The sequence below is a fragment of the Cyprinus carpio genome, chromosome A5 (assembly GCF_018340385.1).
Source record: "Cyprinus carpio isolate SPL01 chromosome A5, ASM1834038v1, whole genome shotgun sequence".
NCBI classification, from domain to species: domain Eukaryota; kingdom Metazoa; phylum Chordata; class Actinopteri; order Cypriniformes; family Cyprinidae; genus Cyprinus; species Cyprinus carpio.
Window position 1 is genome coordinate 17,745,636 of NC_056576.1, and position 23,043 is coordinate 17,768,678.

Genomic DNA, 23,043 nt, shown 5'->3' on the forward strand with positions numbered 1-23,043 from the left:
CACAGGACTCATGGAAGCATTCATCTTTTCTTCTCCGAACAATCGATTTTCCAGATGTCCCAAACAGTCAGAAGGGAGCTTCATCAGAGAAAATAACTTTGCACCAGTCTTCTGTATCCAATACTTGTACTTCCTGCAGAATTTCAGTCTGTCCTTGACGTTTTTCTTGGAGAGAAGTGGTTTCTTTGCTGCCCTTCCTTACAGCAGGCTGTTGTCCAAAAGTCTTGGCCTCACTGTGCGTGCAGATGCTCTCACACCAACCTGCTGCCATTCCTTAGCAAGCTCTGCACTGCTGGTGACACGATTCCATAGCTTACTCCTCAGGAGGAGAAGGTCCTGGTGCTTGCTGGACACTCTTGGACATCCTAAAGACTTCTTCACTATAGTCAAACCTCTCTCCTTGAAGTTCTTGATGATCCGGTAAATGGTTCTTTCAGGTGCAAGATTCTTTGTAGCGATTTCCTTGCATGTGAGGCCATTTTGATGCAAAGCGAGGATAGCTGCACGTGTTTCTTTGGAGGTAACCATTGCTAACAAGAACTCAATGAGTGGAAGTGCTTCTTCCCTCCTTTTATAGCAATCAGTCTGCTCTTACAATCTATTTAGAATGATGTCAGGATCAAAAAAATGCTTTTTTTTTTTTTTTTTTGTGAAAAGTAAATTTTTTGGCCAATGAAGCATTTAGCAATTATTTAAAATGCATCTGATCACTCTAATCTAGAAACAATGTGAATGAACACCACAACAGCTTAAGCAGCAGACTTTGCAAAACAAAAAAATTTATGTCACTGCCCAAACTTTTGGCCATGACTGTATATGTATATGGAAATTATATTGCAGGCAAACCATGAAAATAAAAAGCATATGCATTTATTCAAATGCTTTTTGTACAAAAAAGGAATGATAAACAATACGATAAAATAAAACAGTACAATACAAATAATAATGACTTTTTTATAATTTAAATAGCCTGTTCATTTGCTACACATTTCCGGTCTCAGTCTGTACACCGGGGGACTAATTTGATAAATACAGTTTTTCAAGGTTTTTTCAGTCCAGAAGGGGATGTTCTCCCCCTTGTTCCCCTGAGGTTCTAATTAGTAGTGCGCAGCTGCCGAGAGAAGAAAGCAGGACGAAAGCTCCAAATAACTTTTTTAAAAACATAAATGTGTACAAATTACAAAAATATATCTAAAAAATCATAGAGGCAGTTTATTTTACCATATGGAAAATGTTCAAGACAATGATAAGTCACAAGTGTAAGGCATCACTAACTGAAAAATGTTAGTAAGATTTGAAAAATGAAAAATGTTAGTAAGAAATGTATACTCAAAAATTCTAAAAATCTGTCCATTAATCCATGTCTCATCTAATTCATTCACAAGTGTCTGTTTGATGCAGCAAAGCTCATCTGAGGTCTTGGTTGGTGTTTAAAAGGTCACACTGACTCTGTAGTTGTCTCTAGTGGATCAGGAGCTTGTCCTGAATTGAAGAAGACAGAAAGGAAGAAAATTATTCAAATATATGCATTTATGTAGTAACACCCAAAACCGGCTCCAAGATTGCATTCTTGACACCCTTTCACATTTCAAAATGGGTCCTTTGGACTGTAATATTATTAGATTTTCGGCCCTCAATAAATCAGAAATATTGACAAGTACAGAAAGAGCTGCAGTAAACAGTATCTTCTGTTCTATCTAATTTCTAAACAAAGAATCAGCAAATATGAACACAGAGGAAGCCACTAGTGTTTAACAAATCTCTGGCTAATCTCACTTATACCAGTTCACTGTTTTATCTCTCTTTATAGATATTTGAACTATTTATAAATATATTTTATTGATTTTGTAAATATTTTTAAAATATGTCTCTTACGCTCACCAAGGCTGCATTTATTTGATCAATATACAGTAAAAACAGCAATATATTACAATTTAAATGTATTACATATTGCCTGGATATTGTTTTCTATTGTAATGTATTTTAAAATGTGATTTATTCCGGTGATGTCAAAGCTGAATTTTTAAGCTGGATTAATAAAAGTCTCAATTAATTTCTTAAAAAGTATTAATTTCTAGTTTAATTTCTTAAATAAATAAAAAAATGCACAAATTTATAAGATATTTTTATTACATATGCACACATTTCTGTCATAGACATTAACTTTGAGCTCTGTGTAAAAAATGCATCATATGTTGCGCCACAGATTTGGTCTCAGTGTAATCTTTTATACTTTGTAACTAGCTAGCAGACGATATTATCTGTGCCAATGTGTAAGCTCATAAAGGTCATAAGACGTGTTTAGAATAAACATACAATGGCAACAGCAAAGCTTGCAAACTTACTTAAAATTTCACATTTAAGTCAACTTTTTACTGATTTAATCATTTAATGATTTTGTTGTCAACAGTTAATCATTGACAATGAATTGCTATGTTAAAGTTAATGTCCTTTATATTTAATATTGTAATTGTGTTTTTTTTTTTCAAATCTGCTGACTACTAGATTTGTGCTGTGCATTCATTAAATGCTTTATATTTTTTAAACTTACATAACATCAAACCAGTTGATCATGTCCAAGAACATACAAGTATTATCATAAGGCCCCAAGAAGTTTGGACAGATTGTAATTACAATAGCACGTTATTACCTGAATTGAGCAGTTCTGCTGCTTTCCTGTCCTCTTTGATATACAGAGAGGTCATAAAAAAAAACACGCCTCCCAGAATTCCAATTATGGGGCACAAAAGTATGCTATATTCCAGTCTACGGAAATCCCAGTGGGGAGATTCTTGATCATACTTGAGCAGAGCATCTGAGATCTGAACAAAACACACAAAAAGATAACAGTCCTTTTGTCTTTTAAATTACACTGTGAAAAAATGTAACTATGCCAAGACCATTGCTGTTTCACAAGGTGCAATTTTGTATCCAGTAGTGTCATGTGTTCCAAAGCACTACTGGTTAGTGACAGCATAGCCTTTGACCCCACTTCTATTTTATATGAAAGTACTGTGGATAAAAATATGCTTACCGCACCAATAAGGTATGGACTTCCTGCATCTCCAAGGAGATGACAGACCATAATCTGTAAGGCTTCAGCTGTCGCTCTTCTAGTAGGCACAACAACATACTAAAAAAGAATAAGAGTTAAAAGATGTCTTTTATAAACAACATCCTTCAGCAGTAGTAATATAATAATCACACACTTGAAAATAAAGAACAATTAGTACACCAGTGTTCTCAACGTTTCTAAAGTTCTTTAGCATAATGGTATTTAATAGTTTTTAATTTTATACCATTAGCTTTATTGAATCACTTAGCAGGTCTCCACATGCTTGTAAGCGTTTGCTAATTTAAGAGACTGTGTTTCATTTCAGCACTTTTTATGTTGTATTGAGAAGCGTAAACCTCTCACCAGCAGAATGTCCGCCAGAATAGCCCAGTTGAGCGACAGCAAAGTCTCTCCAATAGCAATGAATGTCTGTAATATGGCACAAAATTCAAAACAGAGACTAATATATATATATAGAGACCATATCGCACCCTGCTGGTCACATTGTGCTATAACAGCAAATAATCTGCGTTATACTGTAAATATTCAATGCATGTGACAAAGTACATTGTTTAAGTTTAGGTCAGTTAAAGAAGTATATTACTTTAAAAGAACAGTTCACCCAAAAATGAACATTCTGTCTTCACTTAATCACCTCATGACCTTTCAAACCTGTATGACTTCACTCTTCTTCCTCTTTTGGATGCGTGTGTGTGTGCGTGTGTGTGTGTGTGTGTGTGTGTGTGTGTGAGAGAGAGAGAGAGAGAGAGAGAGAGAGAGAGAGAGAGAGAGCATTTGGTTTAAGTCAGTAGGGTTCAGTGTTGTTTTAAAACCCATTGATTTTCATTGCACAAAAACAGTTGAAACATTCAAATTAACTTCTTGCTTTCCACAGAAGAATGTCAGTCATACAGGTTTGAATTAAAATTTTTGGGTAAAATATTTCTTTAATATTAATGCAAATACACAAACTAATCCAGCCTACTGCAGGAACATGGATGATCTTTGCTTACGTATGTGGCCGGGATGCTGGTGGCCGCCAGGATGATGGCAATAAAAAAGCAGGGGGAGGAACTGAGCATGCCAACAGCACATATGAGAGGATCTGCGTTGGGCAGTCTGTCTCTCAGCTGCTTTGATATGTAGGTGCCCAGAAACACTCCCACAATCCCCGTCACCACTGTGATTGCTCCAAAGATGTAACTTTCACAAGAGAAAGAAGAAACAGTGTGATGATATTCAATTTCAGACTCAGATTCTCTGTTTTTTCCCTCACCGAACCTACCAGACCAGTCTGACTAATCAAGCTCATAAACACACTCTATAAGCAGATTAGCTCAGTTTGAAGGTAGAAATCACTGAGAAACATAATAAACAGATACACTGACAGGATTGCAAGAGCAAAAACAGCTGCATCTAACCAAGGATCAAGCTGATATGAACACTATCACTCTGCTGTTTAACCAGTCTTTGGCTAATCTCACATTTACTAGTCTACTGTTAACCTTGCTGCATGCTTTCGTCTAGGACCTGTCCAATTATATAAAGTCAAAAGGCAAGAGACATGCTGTACCTGTCTAATGGGTTACAGGGCTCTTCTTTGCACGGTGGTCTGAGACCCTGTGTAACCTGTGCACGAGACAGGAAGGTGGGGGTCCAGAAGGCCAGAGCCCCTGTGACAAAAGCCATAGCAGTCACTCCAAGAGACGACCAGACAAAACTCCGACTGAAAAGGAGGCACAGATCCAAAACACAATAAATAGACATATTTGCTTAGGAACTATCTGTACTTGAAATCCCAAAGAGCAGTCGTTCTCTAACTTTTTGATCCAAAGGGACCACTTTGTCCAACACAATATTATCCCCATATTGGATATTTCCTCTGGTATTTCTGCTAAAATTATGGTATTTCTGCTAAAATTGTGACAGCACTGCTTGTTTCCTATTTAATTAAATTAACAGAAACTGGGAGAATTGGTATCTTCAATTAACCTCAATTACATTATGTATGTTTGAAAAAAGACATTTAGTTTATACAGTTAGTTTATATATATATATATATAAATATATATATATATATATATATATATATATATATATATATATATAATTTTAAGTCACCCTGTGCCCACAAGTTGACCTCTGCCCTAGAGCATAGGAAACTACAACCATGACAAAAGTTATGAGCACATGCCAGATTGAATGATATGTACAGTTAATGTAACTTAAATCTCTACAATGACTTACTTCTTCAGGAGGTACTTCACGTCCTCAATATAAGTGGTCCTTTCCATGGTTGCTCCTCCTTTGTTTTCAGAGGCTCCACGAGGAGGATCAGGAATCAGAAACACCAGTAGCAGCAGACCCAGGCCTCCTAGAGCTGGACTGAACTACATCAGAACCAAACAATCACCTCACTTTTCTTTTATAAATATGGAAGGTAATTGTCTTGATTATATGCTTACATTGCAAATCCATTAAAATAATCATTAATGATGTACAGAATCTTGTGAATGACATTTTAATTTTACTTCAATGATTAAATGAATAATTTTAGCATCTTCAGCTTTGGTTTTTCAGTCAACTTAAAACTTAAAATTGTATTTAATATATTTCATTCTTTGATGTTTGGGATCCAATAATTGCTAGACCCTCTGCAATACTGCGGTGAACCCCTTGTTTAAGAACAATGTTTTAGTATATATACTTATAAAATATATATTCCCTTACCCTCAGGGCCCAACGCCAGTCCCCTGTTGCATTAGCTATAGTTGCCCCCAGAATGTATCCAAGACCACTGAATGAAGATTTAAAGGAACACATACAGTCAGAAAGAGTAAAAAAAGATTTAAAAAAAGTCTGACCAATATGTAGAAAACGTTGTATACAATAGCACATAAGCAAGAGCTGTGATTGTGATTTTACACAACAGTTCAAGAAACAGGCTAATATTAGTAAGCTATGCTGCGTTCACGCCATATCGTAATAACCGTAATTTTGAGATGACAGCACGTGACGTTCTACTCAGAGCTGTTCACATCCTCAGACTCAGAATTATGCTTTTCTATGGCAACACTATCAATACCTAAACAGAGCCTGCGGTGGTCAGGTGGTACAGCAGTCACATGGTACAAGTCGAAAATTCTAAGTTCACAAGCTGTAATTACAAGTTCTACAAGAATGTGAATGCTTTATACAAGTTGGAATCTCGTAATTACGGGAACTCCCATATGGCGTGAACGCTCCTCTAAACTGACACAGTTTTGCCATGGCACAAAAAAAAAATTGTTCCAAACAAACCCTACAGAATTATCTTTCCACATCTCAGATCAACAGTATTTTGAACAAATCAGTTAAGTAAATGACTCAGTGAAACACTTGTTTCATTCCTAAATGAATCAGAGTTTTCGAATAAATGGTTTGACTAAATGAGTCAATGACACACTCATAAAGACGTTAATTTGTCGATGTAACCTGCAGAAAAATTTTATTGAAAAGTCCTCACCACTAAAGGACAGACTCACAGTCTGTTTGGAACACACAAACACAGAAAAGAGTCATACAAATAGTGAAAAGTCTGTATAAGTCTGTACGTCTTTTGGCAGTAAGGCCTTCACCTTCCAACCGGTATGAAGATGTAGAAGAAGGAGATCATGAGCGTTCTCTTGGTGCCAGTGAACAAGTCACCAATGATAGTAGGTGCTATGGTGGAGTAACTGGCCTCTCCTGTCCCAACCAAGGCCCTTGTCAGGACCAGAACCCAGAAGTCCTGTGATAAGAGTAAAGACAAAAAAAAACAAAATTAAACAACAAAATTAAATTCTGCTCTTAGAATTTAGATAAAGATAAAAAAAAATCCAAAATTTCCCATAAGGACTTTAAACTGTACCGATTTTTTGACAAAAGAGCTCCCTAGTGTTGTGATGATCCACACAATCATCCCAGCGATCATGATAATCTTCCTGTTATAGCGATCTCCGAGGTAACCAAAAATTGGCGCCAAGAACATAAAGCTACAGATAAAAACTGTAAATATGTTAATACATGGCTGATGGCAAAGATACACTACAGTTCAGAGGTTTGGAGCTGGAAGATTTTTTTTTATGTTTTTGAAAGACCTCTCTTTATGCTTATCAAGGTTATCACTAATTTTTTATAAGTAAATATTATTATATTTTAAAATGTAATTGAATATATTTAAACATGTAATTTATTCCTGTGATGGCAAAGCTGAATTTTCATCAACCATTACTCCAGTCTTCAGTTACAGTTCAGAAATCATTTATATATGCTGATTTGATGCTCAAGAAACATTTTTTATTATTATCAAACACTTGTGCTGCTTAATACTTTTTTTGTGGAAACTATGACTTTGTTTTTTATTTTCTATTTTTTACCAGGATACTTTGATTAATAAAAAGGTTTTAAAATGCTTTTCTTTTCTGTCACTTTTGTGAATAATTTAATGCATCCCTGCTGAAAATGTTCTACTTATATACTTTTCTACTTATATGTCAATTAATTTTTCTACTTATATGTCATTAGATTTCACAACAATAGCTATAAAACATGATGCTGTGTAACATAGTGTCATTTATGGATTATGCAAATTCATGTAACAAACTATGTATTATTTTAATGACTATCAGTAAGTAGAACAGTCAACCAACTTGCAGTTTAGAGTTAAGCGCATGAAACTTCAAACCAAATCAGTGTTAGATTAGATGATAAACACTTATTAGCTCTTTCAAGTAATGCATGCTACAAGACCGATTGCCTCATTTACACATACAAGTTTTAACAAATCTACTTGTTTTTTACGTAATGTTGGGCTTGTTACTAAAATGACAGAAAAAAACCTATAAGTTCATCTCCAACAAGGAAGTACTCTTGTAAAATCCAGTTCTGCAATGTTCTCTTCCTGTTTACTGTATGGTCAGTGCAATGTACTACAAACTCAAACTGATACCTGTCTGTAGGAGGCCAGATGTGCTGTCAGGGATTCCAAAGTAATTCTGGATGCTAAGCAGCACACCTGGAATAGAACCAGAACAATGTCTGTCTCTTTTTATAGTGATTTTCTGTGAACCGTCCCACTTGATTTGGCTTTGATGAGAGTGTGCTCACCTGCTATAGTATAACGGTCCATATAGTTGAGGAGATTGATATAGCAGAGCACTGCCACTGCGATGTAGGAGCGTTTCTGAGAGATGGGGTTTGTTCGCATGAAGGGTGTATCACTGTCTGGTTGCTCAGTGCTCAAGGAGTCATAATGTACAGAGTTTGAGCGGAGGCTCAGGCGGGTTCTTGGTCTGGGTTGGTTGGAGGTCATGATGCCCACTGTCTCTATGAATGCAGAATGACTTTTTTGCTTCTATAAAAAGAACAATGACTTGTAAGCACTTGACAGATAGTAAAGTGCCAAAACATTGTGATTTTCAAGCCCTCTTGCATCGATGAGTGCTTTATGAACTGTGGCAATAACCTCACGTGGATTTCATGTGATACCAGGACACTGCACAATTTTAAGTAACCACAGCAACGAAGAAAAGCACAGGTCTGGAGTTTAGTCAAAATGACTGAAAACAGCTAGTGACAAATGCTTTATATCGAGATAAACACTCAACGGTATTTTAAATCAAATAATTTGTTTTGCTGGATTGGAAAAAATGACTCTTGTATTTTGTGCAAATGATGTGGAAACAAATGTCTGAAGTTGATGTCTAGAAGATGTTTAGACTTACCCAGTGATGCTAACCTATTAGCATGCTACCATTTTAAGTCCTGTTTAAAGTGATGCCATTTTGCTTATTTGTCATTACCAATTTTGTTTGACTTAATTTGTGAAAGTAAAACTGTGGTTAGACTTCCTGAATATATATATATATTCAGGAAGTCTAACCACAGTTTTATATATATATATATATATATCCTGTATTACAGAAGATGAGACCATTTTGTGAGAATGGCAGGTAGACTGGAACTTATCTCAAAGTTGCACACAGAAACCTTTCTTGTTACTCTCTCAACCCACAAGCTAGATGCTATTTGTAGAAATGATTGTTAATATGTTTTACTGTGTTATATTAAGAAGTTGCATTGTGTATGAAGAAAGATTTAACAGATTAAGCTTCATTTTAGTGGTAGTAGAGTATGTGAGCGGAGTGGAGCGTCAAAAACTTCCCCTCCGCGCTCCGCTCCGGGTTCACTGATAATCAGAAACGCCACTCCGCGTCAAAAGTAGGCTATTTCAGTATGTTTGAAATACCATAGTTTAACTTCTGTTCATAACGTATATTAAAATATAAACAAAATAACAGGAGAGTTTCAAAGTGGCTTATTGGAACACTAGTGTGCAAACTTTTTTACTACCACGTGACAAATAGCCTAACATATGTCAGCATTACAAGGTAGGCTATAATTTCTGATTTTTGTGGTGCACATTGCGTATGTGATGAAACGTTTTCGTCAGTTGCTTTACCTACAGATCGATGCATTTCTTACAGATTTCTGCTCATTCAAAATCGGATACAGATGAAGTAGCACTGTAAGATTACATTTGATGGAATACTACATTATTGAGAGAGCGATTGTGTGTGAATAAGTGTTGTAGTAGCCTACTTGTTTAAATCATGCTTTCACTGAAAATATTCAGTAGGCCTATCTAGAAGAACCAAACATCATTGCGAACTATAACTTCCCACTCATGTCCATATAGCCGTCAAACCCTTCACAGTCTTTCTGATTTGAGAGATCCTTATCTATAAATCTAGCTAAATATGTTTAACATGTGAATTCTTGCTAAATATGCAGTTATATTATGGGCTGTTGGCATGAATTGTAGGCTACTCGTGATGGAGCGGTGGTGGAGCGCTCTTGGAGCGAGTGAAAACCACGACGCTCCGACTTTTAAAAAATCCGCTCCTCGCTCCAGTCAGAATCACACCGCTCCACTCCGCCCCGCTCACATGCTCTGGACAGATGATGCTTCCAAATGGGTATCATTTCCTCAGCAGACTGCCAGCAATGCCACTTTTGTGTTGATTAACTGCATGGTCAGCAGGACAATGCCACATGATTGTTCAGCTTTGAATCTAAAATGCAACCAGTCTTTTACAAATTGAGATTACGCTATATTTCGGTAGGAGTTAACATTTTTGTGCAATCATTCAGATGGAACATTTCATTAGAAAATCATTTCAACCTTGACAGTTTCAATTATTTAAACGTAAAAAGTCACTTACACTTTTAGTGTTTCCTTTTTGCTGTGTTTGTTGAGATGTCACTTGTAGAAACAGAAAGGCATTCCTGTGTGGATACAGCAGGCTGCAGGGTTATCAAGTTAGAATCGAGCCCTGCCCCCTTTCTCTGGTCACACGCAGCAGAATAGTTCCTCCTTGTGTCGCAATATAGACCACAAACCAGTAGATTTCCATGCTGTCTTCATACTTTCTACTTCATACCAGTTTGTTAGCCAGATCTGCCAGAGCTTTTGACATTATGTTTCACAGTAATGTTCTGAACACCAGGACAAAGGGCTGACAAACAAAGCTGCCAGAAAATAAACACTAATGTAACCTTATCTTGTATTGGTTGTTTAACTGAAGTTTATGACCCTTGTTTTATACAATAAACAGTTCATACTCTTGCATAGACAGATGAATCTAGATAAACCATAATCATGTTTACTGGCGATATCTTGGCAGTGAGAGATCTTGGGTCAGTCTCAGGGCTGGATTGGTAATCGGGCATACCGGACATTTTCCCGGGGGGCCGACGCACCTAGGGGCCAACATAAAGTGTTTTTTGTTGTTGTTGTTTTGTTTTGCCGAGGACCATCACGCACGGACATTGAGTGTCCAGTGTTTTATTGGTTTGTCTCCTGTATTGACAGTGTAAACATCCAATCACAATGCGCTATAGACGGAGCGATTAAGTATTTTGCTCCGCCTAAAGATCGCATCACCCCAACTTCTTTCTCGTGGGCTTTTCCCACGTTTTTACAGCAGCTTTATCAAGAACAGGCTTGTCCTGCGGTGAGTGATGCAGGCCAAAGAATCAGGCAGGTGGAGAGTATCTGAATCGGTAAACTACTTGATGAGACTCGCAACGGAGGCAGGCATCTAACCCATCCTAATGTGTGCGCGCGCCATGAGTGTGGAATACGTAAACACTTTTTAATAAAACATAGGTTTGTTAAAACGTGATTTTTTGGCCAGGTATTTTGTGTTCGTTGAGGTTTCCATGTGCCAATGCGAATAAAGCTAGATTTAAATTAAAAAGACACGATATTTTCGGACCTGACGTTTTATTCTTATCCAAAACAAGATGTGATATGAGTTTGATACATACGTCCATACAATACAGTCAAAAAAAATTGAACAGTAAGACAGATCCAATATCCAAAGATCAGCATTTATCTGAAATAAAAAGCTTTTTTAACATTATACATACAGGCTAGCCTACTTTTCAAAAGCTTGGAGTCAGTATAATATTTTTTGGGGGAAATTATAGCAATTAATAGCCTATTTTTATTTAGCAAGGATGCTTTAAACTGATCAAAAGTTACGATAAAGACATTTATAATGTTACAAAAAAAAATTCTTATAACTTTCTATTCATCAAAAAAAAAAAACCTGAAAAAATTATACTCAGCTGTTTTCAACATATTAATAATAATAATAATAAATGTTTTTTTGAGCAGCCAGAAACCTTGGAGTTATGATTGATGATCAGCTAATTTTTTCAGGTAGCTTTGCAGGAAGGTTTCTTCAAGCGTCTTGGTGATACGACCACAGTTCTTCTGGATTCAGTTTGTCTCAGTTTCATCTGTTTCTTCATGTAATCACAGACAGATTCGATGATGGTGAGATCAGATCTCCATGTGGAGCACCGGCTGTTTTCAGACTGCTTGTGCATTCAAAAATATCACTAGATTATTTTTAAAATTACTGGCAAAATTAATGTTCGGAAATGTAAACTGATATTTTCTACTGTCACAACAGCAAAAGATGTAAATAACTGGCCGAACACCAATCTTTGGGGTGAAAATACTAACGTGCCTAAGACTTTTGCACAGTAGTGTATGTATAAAATAAGTATATTTAAATAAGTATAATTAAAGTAGCCTATGTGTTCATATGTGTTAAGGGGCTAGATTTTCGCTGGAGGAAACCGCTGCGTGCTTGCTCTATTCTTTTTCTATTCTATCTGTTCTTTTTATTTATTATATTATTTAAAAGCCCTTGCTACGTGTACTGCGTTAAGCTAACTGAGACTTGTTATAGCACTTGTATATCATTGCTCTTTTGTTGATTTTGATTGCTTCCATTGTCCTCATTTGTAAGTCGCTTTGGATAAAAGAGCTAAATGACTAAATGTAAATGTAAATGTGTGAAGCTGAAAAGACTAAAGTCTCAAATCCAAATAGATATTCTTTATAAAAGTTAACACTTGTCCACACCCCCTGAAACGGCTCGTTCTAACATGTCCCCACATGTCTACGTCAGTATGTGGGAAGATTTGCGTAATGCCGTCCAGATGTTCACGCAAAGAAAGAAGGCGTACCTTTTATTCTCATTGTAGTATTGTTGTTGCCACAGCCACCATGTTGTATAGACACTGTGTGCTTCACTTTGAAAGCGAAACTGCTTTGTTTGGTCTTCCAAAAGAACACGATATCTGCTTCGTCATGCCTGGAGCTGATCCGTGCTGGTTGCTGAGGAAATACATCAAGCTGAATTTGCTTTTCACCATGGACGAGTCCAGCCCGGGGTCGTCACATGTGGTTGCTGCAAAACCAAGATACGCTCCTTCATAGAATCCGCCTCAAGCCGCCCGGCTCTGCTCACTCAAGCCAGCCGCAGCTCACTCTAGGCCTCCAGCCTCTGCACACTTATGCTGTTTCTTTGAGAAAGTGAAACTACTTTGTTTTTGCCTTCCAAAAGAAGACACGACTAGAAATCATGTTTATATCACGTTTATAATGGGTTTTATGTTTATGTCTCGTCGCTCCGGTCGGACAAGGCATCACAATATGTTAAGAGGTGTAACATTTCCGTCACACGCTTGAGGCATCCGGCCAATCACAACTTGCTGGATAGCTGGCCAATCACAGCACACCTAGCTTTTCAGAGAGTTGTGTGTTGTTTGTATATATGCGTTTCAGAAGGCGGGGCATAGAGGAGAAACAATAATGTACAGTATGTGGAAAATAATGTGTTTTTTTTAACCGTAAACTGTAATAAACACATTTCATTACACCAAATACACAAAATAATGCTCTTTTTAGCAGCATCAAATGACCCCTTTAAAAAACATTAAAAATCTTACTGTTCAAAAACTTTTGACTGGTATGTATATATATATATCGAAGTGGTGATGGGCCACCTGGACCAAAAAAAAAAGCCAGGGCAGATTTTTTGTCCCAGTCCAGCCCTGGTCAGTCTCATCTTTGCTTGGACTCCTGATAATTTGTCATTTTGTTGTCAAGCTTGTTTTTTTTTTTTTTTTTTTTTTTCACAAGGTTTCGTTAGGTTTCTTGCTAAATTGTGAAATTTAAGATGTCATATTCTGCTGTCCAGATAATGCATAACTTTGTCATTCTTGGGAAATAATCTGCGTAACAACTTCTCTAAAAAAAGCCACTGTATATACATTTGTTCCATAAGTAACACAATACTGGCCTCTGTGTTCTCTAATACACTAACTGACAGTCATCACATGCGTTTGTGTACAGTGACCACAGTGACCTGTCACCACATCTTTCCTGTATTGCTGATTTCAATTAATGATTAACTGATGTCAAGAAAAAAAGTTAAAAAAAATAAAAAAAATAAAAAAGGTTGTGGTGTGAATTATAACTCAGCGATGCGGTTTACCTTTATAATAAAGCACGGTGGGTTTTGGAAATGTACATTTAGGCCAATCAATAATTCAGCATCATCGAGATTAAAACTAACTGAAACAAACAGTCACTATTCAAAACATCTTGTAATTTGTAGTAAATGTAACTTAGTAGGCCTGCATCATGCCTACAAGAAATGTCGAATTAAGACATTAAACTAGATTTATTACTCTTTACTGTCACCTAGTGGATGAGTAACACAATTAAATGCGTAAACAAACTAATTACAGCTTTAAATGTTGTTGTTGACTCAGCAACGACAATGGAGTGCAAACATAATTCCCAAAATGTCGCAGTCAAAGCCATTGCTGTTTGTTATAACTAATAAGTGTATGTGTTGGAGACAAGCGCGAATCCTCCGCCCATAAAAGTATTCCTGGGGCGCTCTCTCCTCGCTGCCTCACTGAGAGCAGAGCGCATGCGCACACCGGATCAGAATGTTGAGTAGAACGGACTAGAGCAGAGACGGAAAGACGAGCAGGCAAATTCAAACATATTTTCTCCTTAGCGAAGTGAACGACCTGTCGACATAGAATATAACTTATTAAACCATGACGGAGCCCCAGTCAGCACTGTTACTCAGGAGACAGCTAGCAGGTAATTTTTCTAAGGCTGTTGGCAAACCCATGCTAACGAACCGGTGAACATTTAGCTTGCCAATGCAGTCGAGACTGAGGTGTTAGCCGTTAGCCGCTACTTTAGCTGCTAACGAGCGCTGTATTTATCTTAAAGCATTCGTTAGCAGCTAAAATATCCGGCTAAAAGCTAACTCTTGCTTTCTTTTGTTATTTTTAAATGCTGTTTTTGGTACAACAAATGATTGAATATGAATATAAAAGACGTTAAGATGTAAATAAAAATAACATAAGGCGTACATTTTATTTTATTCAGTTTGTTGACGTAAATGTTTAAATGTCAGGCAGTTTCGTCCGTATCACACCAGCGGGGCCGTTCGCAGTCGGCTAGCCCGTGTTTTGACATCTGTGTCCGGACGAATTCACACAGGCGCACAAGCCGTTCATTACCGCAGAGAAACTCTGTCATTGGCTCCGTTTGTGTTCACCATCTTATCGTGATACGTCAAACCAAAAGTGTTATCACAAGGCTCAAATGTGATATTTCTAAGGCGTACATTGTTTGGCATGTACCCGCAGCGGGGTGATCAAATCCCTTTGTTTTTCTAGGCTGGCTAACAGGCTAAGCTAACAAATTGATGGCTGCTGTGTGAACACCAGCACACCGGTACAGCGAGAATTAGAGACCCCCCCCCCCCAAGTCCAGCAACTATATTGTCGTAATATATGTATATACGCGTATAACACCAAAGTCTCTCTCTCTCTCTCTTTATTTATTTATTTATTTATTTTTCGCTAGTATACGAAATATGCTATTATTAGTTCGTTTCTCATTTTCATTGTCCAGTACACACTGAGCAACATGATCCGTGAGTATCAGCTTTACTCAGCTCAAGCCAGAGGAGGATTTCTTCACTGGGCCCCATTTGCGCAGTGCAGCCAGTGAAGTGAATTTGTTGTCAAGCAGATTACTGAGTTCTTGATTTAAACCTGATGTACATATCACGGCATGTTTAAAAATGATTAGGTTTATGACAGCTGTCTGATTGGGCCATAGACAACTCAAGCAGCCACATCCCCCCAAATTACTCCTCTTACACACGCATGGAGGCAACTCGCCTGTTTCTTTCCAAGGGTCGGCAGGGTGAGCGGCACCCTGGGCCTGTCATGGCGTCAGGTTCTGAGGTGGCCTTGTGGCTGATTGACAGTTTCAGGGAATCAGGGCTGTTTTGGTTGTCTCCTTTCTGCAGGACCAGCATGGTGAACCCATCGGCCTTGTTCTAAACTCAGTGAACTCTCTGAGGGAACAAAAGCATCACAACATCCATTATGCAGGATTGTAAAGATACGGGCCAGGAAAATGTGGGCAGAGCCTGTGAGATTTTAACTTCACGTGTTGGAATTGAAGGCCTATTCACAACAAGAACCATAACTATCAAGATTACTATATTAGTGTCCATAATAACGTTTTGTGTATTACAAGCGCACACTGCAGTTATGCCATCTGCTGCTCTACATAAGACGGGTGGATTCTGATTGGTTGTCAATGCTTTTATCATTCATCAGCTGGAAAAAATGTTCTGAAAGTAATTCCAGTGATATTGTTTCTGTGTCGTTGTAGTTGTGGTGTGGACTTATCCTAATAGAATTGCAATGTTTGTTAAAACGTTACAGTTGTTTTCTTTGGTGTGAGCGGCCCATAAGAGTAATTGTATGGTGTTTCTATGCAATGAAAACATGAATCAGTGCTATAACATCGAGACTAGGTTTGTTGTAAATGTGATTTTGAATTGAGTCAATTATTAAGAGTCAGACTGCAGTGAAAGACTGTGTCTTGGCCTGCTGTGTCACAGAGTAGAGGAGCTCAGTAAGAATACCAGACTGTCGTAGTGATTCACGTGCTCATAAAAGTGACATATCTATCTATATGACTGAAGGTGGTCCAGTCATTTTGTTTTGCTCTCTCTTGTAAGAACACAGAAGTTCAGACAGAGTGTCTTAGTCTAGAGGCACAAATAGGCCGATGCTCTTTGGCTTCAGACTCAGTTGGTTGATCTGATAATAAAAAGGCAAATTGGTCATTTCTTGTCTGAAATGCTGCTCAGATGTGAAAAGAGTTTTGGTTTTGCAACCATGGTTGTAGGCCATTCTGTCAACACCCATGTGAAACCACAAATGCCCCTTTTGACCTGACATGCCACATTTGCTTTTCCCTTTGTCATATAAAATGGCTAATCAGTATCTTCATGTCCTATTTTCCTGACAGAACTGAATAAAAATCCTGTGGAAGGTTTCTCAGCCGGTTTGATAGATGATAATGACCTCTACAGATGGGAAGTGCTAATAATCGGTCCTCCTGATACACTCTTGTAAGTCTTTTTGATGTCTTATTAAATGCCATGTCACATAATTACTTACTTAAAGGATGAATTAAAGGAGTAGTTCACTTCCAGAATGAAAATTCTGTAGTCATTTACTCATCCTCCACTTGTTCCAAACCTTTGGGTTTCTTTCTTCTGTTGAACACAATAGATATTTTGAAAAATTGTTGATGGGCACCATTGACTTCCATAGTAGTCAATGAAGTACTATGGAAGTCTATAGTGCCCATCAACTGTTCGGATACTAACACTTTTCAAAATATCATCTTTATAATTTCTCTGTTACCCAAATATGATTATATTTCATGAATTATTTTATCAAAAGAAATCACGTAAGTTCATAAGATTTTTAATTCTAGTAATATAATTTATATTGGGATCAGAGGGTAAACAAGCCATGTAATGCCAGAGTAATGTAATGCCACAACTTGCACATCTGTGTTCAGATCAGCTTTTCTCATGACAAAATCAGCGTAATGGCAATATTTCCATCCCCTGAATGTAAGCTTTTCCATATTCCAAGCTTGTCTGATGCACTGGTGACTTCATGTGCCTGTGTGAGTTGCGAAAATTATGAAAATAAATCTAGGAATTATTGGTTTGTTGGATTTCAAGTCAGTAAGGGTTGAGGCATCAAAGATAACGAAGTAACAAGCTGTTTTAGGAATGGTAGCTGTAATATTATTACTGAAAGCTTATTAGTAATTACACTTCTAGTTACTGCAAAAAGTAATATTATTACAGTAACTAGTTACTGCCCAACACTGATTATGACAATGTCTATTTAAAGACCTTTATATAATGTTTTAGACGGTTGTAAGAATTCATATTTTATCTCTTATCTGAAGGATAAAATATAGTATAGACATTTCAAAATAAGAATCCTGGTGTATTACAGGCTTGTTTATAATTAAGTCACATGCCATTTTATATATATAAAAAAAATTCTGGCCATTATTGGTATTTTGGTTACACAATATAGAGCAGATGACCAAGTTTCCATTTAATTCATAGTAAACTATTGTAGTTTCTGGCTGGGATGCTTCCCCACAAGAACATAAGTCAAAGAACATTATTTGACACACATTCATTATATAGATTTTACTAATATCAGTAAAATCTGTGTCCCATTCCCATTAGAGACACTATATGACAAGGCAAGGAGAACTCTACCATTTAAATGCTGTAAATTTACATAATTTACGATGCATAATAATGCATAGTTTGAGTATGTAATTAAATGTAATAGTAGCTTTTGTAATTAAAATGAATTTCAATAAATAAAAAAATATTGTTAAAAATCACACATTATTTGTTATTTGTCACATGTAGTAGACCATTTTTGTGCCGTGGGTAATAGGATTTTCCACCTGGCTACCACCGCCAGTGTATGTCAAACCTGTGGGAAGCACTGCGCCAGACATATCGTTTGGTGTTGAGGCCAAATAATTCAATTTTAGTCTCATCTGCTTAGGAATCTTCAAGGTGCGTTTTGGCAAGCTCAGTCGTGACTGCATATGCCATTCTTGAGGGGTGTTTTTTTTTTTCATTCAACCCTCCTATACAAGTCACATTTGTGGAGAATTTGTGATATTGTGGTCACATGCACACAATGACCAATCTTTGTCATAAATTCCTGCAACTGCTTCAGAGTTGCTGTAGGCCTCTTGGTCACCTCTCTGATCAGTTTCCTCCTGCTCTTTCATCCAGTTTGGAGAGACGTCCTGATCCAGGGAGGGTCTGTGTTGTACCAAATACCTTCCACTTCTTAATAATAGACTTCACTGTGCTTCTAGACATTGATAAAGCCTTTAAAAAAAATCTATTATTATTTTTTGTATCCATCTCCTGACTTGTGCCTGTCCACAACTTTATCCCCGAGATCTTTTGACAGCTTTGCCACCCATTGTTGATTGTTTGCTTCAGTTGCACTACAAAGGACTGAAATGCTTCAGGAAAGCTCTTTTTTTTAAGCTGAGCTAACCAAAATGATCACAGTTGAAAGTTGAATGGCTTTGTGTACCATTGAAAAGGTGATAAGCTACAACTGGTTGAGTTTACAAGTCAGTTTTAGGAGGGAGTGATTCTTTTTTGTTGTATCTTTTACTTGGATGTTATAAGTTGCACTGAGTAAATACAGCTGGATAAAACACAAAACTGAGTCTTTCTTCATTTCAGGCTGCAAAGCAAAAAAAAGGGCTTATTTTAAAGGGGTGTGATTCTTTTCTATACCCACTGTATATGCAAAACATTTTAATACACTGTGTCCAAAGAATGTACTGCCACAATATTGCTGCTGAATAACACTTTAAGCCTGCTATGTTTTTTCTGTTTATAGTGAGGGTGGTGTCTTTAAAGCCCATCTTACGTTTCCCAAAGACTATCCTCTCAGGCCTCCTAAAATGAAGTTCATAACAGAAATATGGCATCCAAATGGTAAGTATGGGTTCATCCCACTGGGTCTTTTACAATTTTTTTTTTTTTCTTCATATCAGTATTCATCAACCATGTTTGTAAAAAATGATTTTCAGTTGAAGCTTTTTTTGTTTTGTTTGTTTGTAGATTTCCACAGAATTTAAACATCCATGATTCTAAGCAGCGCTCAGTAATTTTTCTGGAATTGATAATGCAGCTCTCTTGGACTTGCACCAACACCTAGCATTGTGAATTCAGCTTGTGTGCTATTGTTAGCCATTTATAGTGGTAATTTAATAATGCTTTCAGCCACCATATTTATGATTTATGGTGGTCTATTAAATTAAATTCAACAGAAAATGTGGTTAACTGTTAGGCTCTGAGATCACTGACATCAAATCTCATGTCTTCTCTCTGTATTGTTTGCAGTTGACAAGAATGGTGATGTTTGTATTTCGATATTGCACGAACCGGGGGAGGATAAATATGGCTATGAGAAACCAGAAGAGCGCTGGCTTCCTATCCACACTGTAGAGACCATCATGATTAGCGTCATCTCTATGCTAGCTGACCCCAATGGAGATTCCCCTGCCAACGTTGATGCAGCAGTAAGTATAATTCTCACTTGTTGAGCTTACTGAACTTGACTGTTTATCAATAAAAAATGATTAAGATATGCTTCACAGTCCATCGTGTGCATGTACTTTGCAACATAGTCATAAATGAGAGAAATTACATTTCATCTGAAAACCTTTATTGTTACCTGTATTCATTTATTTTTATCGATTTAATATTTCAGAAAGAGTGGAGGGAAGACAGACATGGTGAATTCAAAAGAAAAGTTGCCCGCTGTGTAAGAAAGAGCCAAGAGACTGCCTTCGAGTGATATTCATCTAGCAGCTTGTAGCTTCACTATTTTCAGGGTAAGCAAGTGGACTTTACCATTTCACTTTACTGCTAAAGTCTTGTGACCATTTTTTCCCTCAACTTGACTGACTGACTGATTGATTGATAACTCACAAGCACAGAAACTGCAAAGAACTGTTATTGCAGGTTTTAAAGCTACCCCTTAGCTGAATGAATGGGGATTTATTCTTGAGAAACAGCAGCAGTAGTCCATGTTCAGACTGGATGTGGGTAGAAGGCTCTTTATTAGCATGTTAATTTACACTTGGCTGCTTTTTACCTGTGTTTTTTTCATGTAGTTTTTTTTTTTTTATTATTAAATAAAAGGTAAATGATGCATTAAAATTTATCTCTGTGTGAACCCACAGCACATAGAAAGTCAGGAAAATATTACTGACAAATTATACAGGATTAAAATCACAATTCTTATATTGCCTCACCTTCTCATACGGGGCTGATCCCTTCAGAATAGAGCTTTTGTCAGTCTGAGTAGAGTTCTGTTATAGTAATGTTGTGAGCTAACCTGTTAGAGCAGGTCCATGAGGCTTGTTAAAAATAGAGGTTCAGTGCTAAAGATTGTTAGGTAACAGTCTGATTAGACGGTCTTAGGTAAGCCATAGACCCTATAGAACTCTCAGGGCTTATGAAATGTTTGCACTGTTTACCTCTTATTTACACAGTGGCAGTTTTCTTTGATACTGTATACATACAGTTTGGGGTTGGTAGGAAAAGATGTCCCTTATGCTCAACTAGGCTGCATTTATTTGATCAAAAATACATAAACTAATTTTAATCAGCCATTACTCCAGTCTCTCCATCATTCAGAGATCATTCTAATATGCTGGTAGTCAAAAAAAAAAAAAAATTATTATAAGGGTTGAAAACAGTTTAACAAAACATTGTTAAACAATATTGGAAACTGCTTAATATTTTTGTGGAAACTGTGATGCACTTTTTTTGTATTTTTTTTTTTTTTTGAATAGAAACTTTTATTTGAAATGAAAATATTTTGAAACCTTATACGCTTTAGTGTCACTTTTGATAATGCATCCTTGCTAAATGAGAGTATTAATTTTTTTTTTTTTAATTAATACTGACACCAAACACAGTAGTGTATGTTTAAAATCAGTTTCAAAAGATTGAATTCACTAATCTGTATCACTTTTTTAGCCTTCAACTTTTGGAGGCTTTGTATGTTTATAGGTCTGTTAGTCTGTCATTTGGTTGATTATGTTCTGACATTTGTTGAAATATATCTAATATCTCTGTCTGTGTCTTTCACAGGTCTCCAGTTGAGAAACAACATGGCACTGTTTTCTTGCACTCTACCACCCTATTGCTGGACTGGTTTTCATTGAATGTTGGCAGTAACAGACTGGCATTAATAGGCTGCAATAGAACATAAGGCCATCACAGATGCTGACAGAACACGCCAAGCAAGTGCCAACAAAAAAGAGAAAAAAAAACTTAATTACGCTTTTTTTGTTTTCCTTTTTTTTTTTTTTTTTTTTTTAAGTCTATGGACTGATACAACTTTTCAGGAAGAGATTGTAAAGATGTGTACATAGCACAGACATAAAAACCGGATAATATATAATAACTTGTTCCTATCCATCCAGCAAGACTTAGTACCAAATAAAATAGCAGTTCTGTAGTTAGAATGTGACATCATGTAAAGTTTTTGAAGACTATAGTTCATCTCCCACTCTCCCCCCTTCTGCTGCCGCACATCTAGTGTGCATCAGATCTGCTACAGGTGCAAGTGGCCTCACATACCTGCTTGTCAGTTTGAACAAATGTCGTCTTTGGCATTTCTCACTCAAACTGGATCCAGTTTTAGGTTGGGGAAGGCAGGGGTAAGCTATCGTTAGGATCCAAAGCATGCTCGTCATGTTGGAAGGCTTTCTTAATTGGGACATTTCAGGTAAAATAGCTGTAAAGCACGGTCATTTTCTTATTAATTAGGGCTCATGAAGTCATTTCACTGATTTGGTTTTTAAATGGGGTGGGTGGGGGAGGGAAGTGCTCTTATTTCAGCTGAAAGGATGACTGCTTTCCGAGTGTCAGGTCCTCATCTTTTCTCTTGTTTTCTCCATTTGAGGCGGTGAGGCAATGGCAAGGAAACCCATCAGATGTGATTTTTCCTTTTTCTGCATGTTTTAAGTTCTCTTTTGTTTTCAAAAGTGCCTCCAGTTTAAATCGCTTGGCTTGTTATGTGTCCTGCATCAAACAGGAGCTAAAGGGAGGAACATGTTTAAGAACTGCTCAGCATCCTCTCAAGCTTGTGTGAATGTGAGGTATTTTTCATAATCCTCGTACCAGCATTCTGAATTATTTTGGTGTAGCAATAACTCTGCTTTGCCCACATTATATGCGGACATATTAAAATTGGATATTGCTATATGATTCTAGTAAAGATTTTCCCTTGTATCAGAGCAGATTTTTTTTTTTTAGCTGTTTGACATTTCTTTTTTGTGGTTTCTTTGATAGGTTTCTTAGCCATGCTTTAAATGTAGATTTCTTGCAAACAGTTTCTGGGATTTCAGATGAGGTGTGTGTGTGTATATGTGTTTAAGAGGTGTGTGTGTGTGTGTGTGTGTGTGCATGCCTGTATCCCACTCTCTCTCCTCCAACAATCTTTAATTCTCTGGTTAATCTTATTCTGGCTCTGACAGACTACTGCAGTTCTTTTGCCTAATGTACAAAGACAAAATACCGATGTATATTTTTCATGTTATGGAAGTTGTCACTTCTAGTGAATTCTTCTAAAATATAATTTTTTTTCCAATACTTGTTTCGTGTGCT

The 23,043-nt window shown here is 37.0% G+C and overlaps 2 protein-coding genes across 3 annotated transcripts; one reads left to right on the plus strand and one right to left on the minus strand.

The window, feature by feature from the left end:
* Positions 1-854: 854 nt before the first annotated feature.
* On the minus strand, positions 855-10,833 carry LOC109084362 (protein spinster homolog 3-like). Of its 2 annotated transcripts, XM_042756050.1 has the most exons (13): positions 10,300-10,833; positions 8,183-8,429; positions 8,025-8,090; positions 6,945-7,081; positions 6,673-6,824; positions 5,786-5,852; positions 5,303-5,445; positions 4,629-4,781; positions 4,069-4,258; positions 3,419-3,484; positions 3,035-3,133; positions 2,651-2,822; positions 855-1,482 (listed from the first exon to the last, which is right to left on the minus strand). In XM_042756050.1, the coding sequence occupies exons 2-13, from the start codon at positions 8,385-8,387 to the stop codon at positions 1,439-1,441; spliced, it is 1,494 nt and encodes a 497-aa protein (XP_042611984.1). In that variant the 5' UTR covers positions 8,388-8,429; positions 10,300-10,833; the 3' UTR covers positions 855-1,438. The 2 variants fall into 2 exon arrangements, with proteins under 2 accessions (XP_042611984.1, XP_042611987.1); XM_042756053.1 differs by lacking the exon at positions 10,300-10,833 and having other exon boundaries at positions 6,945-7,068; positions 8,183-8,256.
* Positions 10,834-14,343: 3,510 nt separating this feature from the next.
* LOC109081798 (ubiquitin-conjugating enzyme E2 G1-like) lies at positions 14,344-23,028 on the plus strand. Its single transcript, XM_042756079.1, has 6 exons — positions 14,344-14,558; positions 16,803-16,905; positions 19,256-19,353; positions 19,762-19,940; positions 20,132-20,255; positions 21,523-23,028. The coding sequence occupies exons 1-5, from the start codon at positions 14,513-14,515 to the stop codon at positions 20,216-20,218; spliced, it is 513 nt and encodes a 170-aa protein (XP_042612013.1). The 5' UTR covers positions 14,344-14,512; the 3' UTR covers positions 20,219-20,255; positions 21,523-23,028.
* Positions 23,029-23,043: the final 15 nt, after the last annotated feature.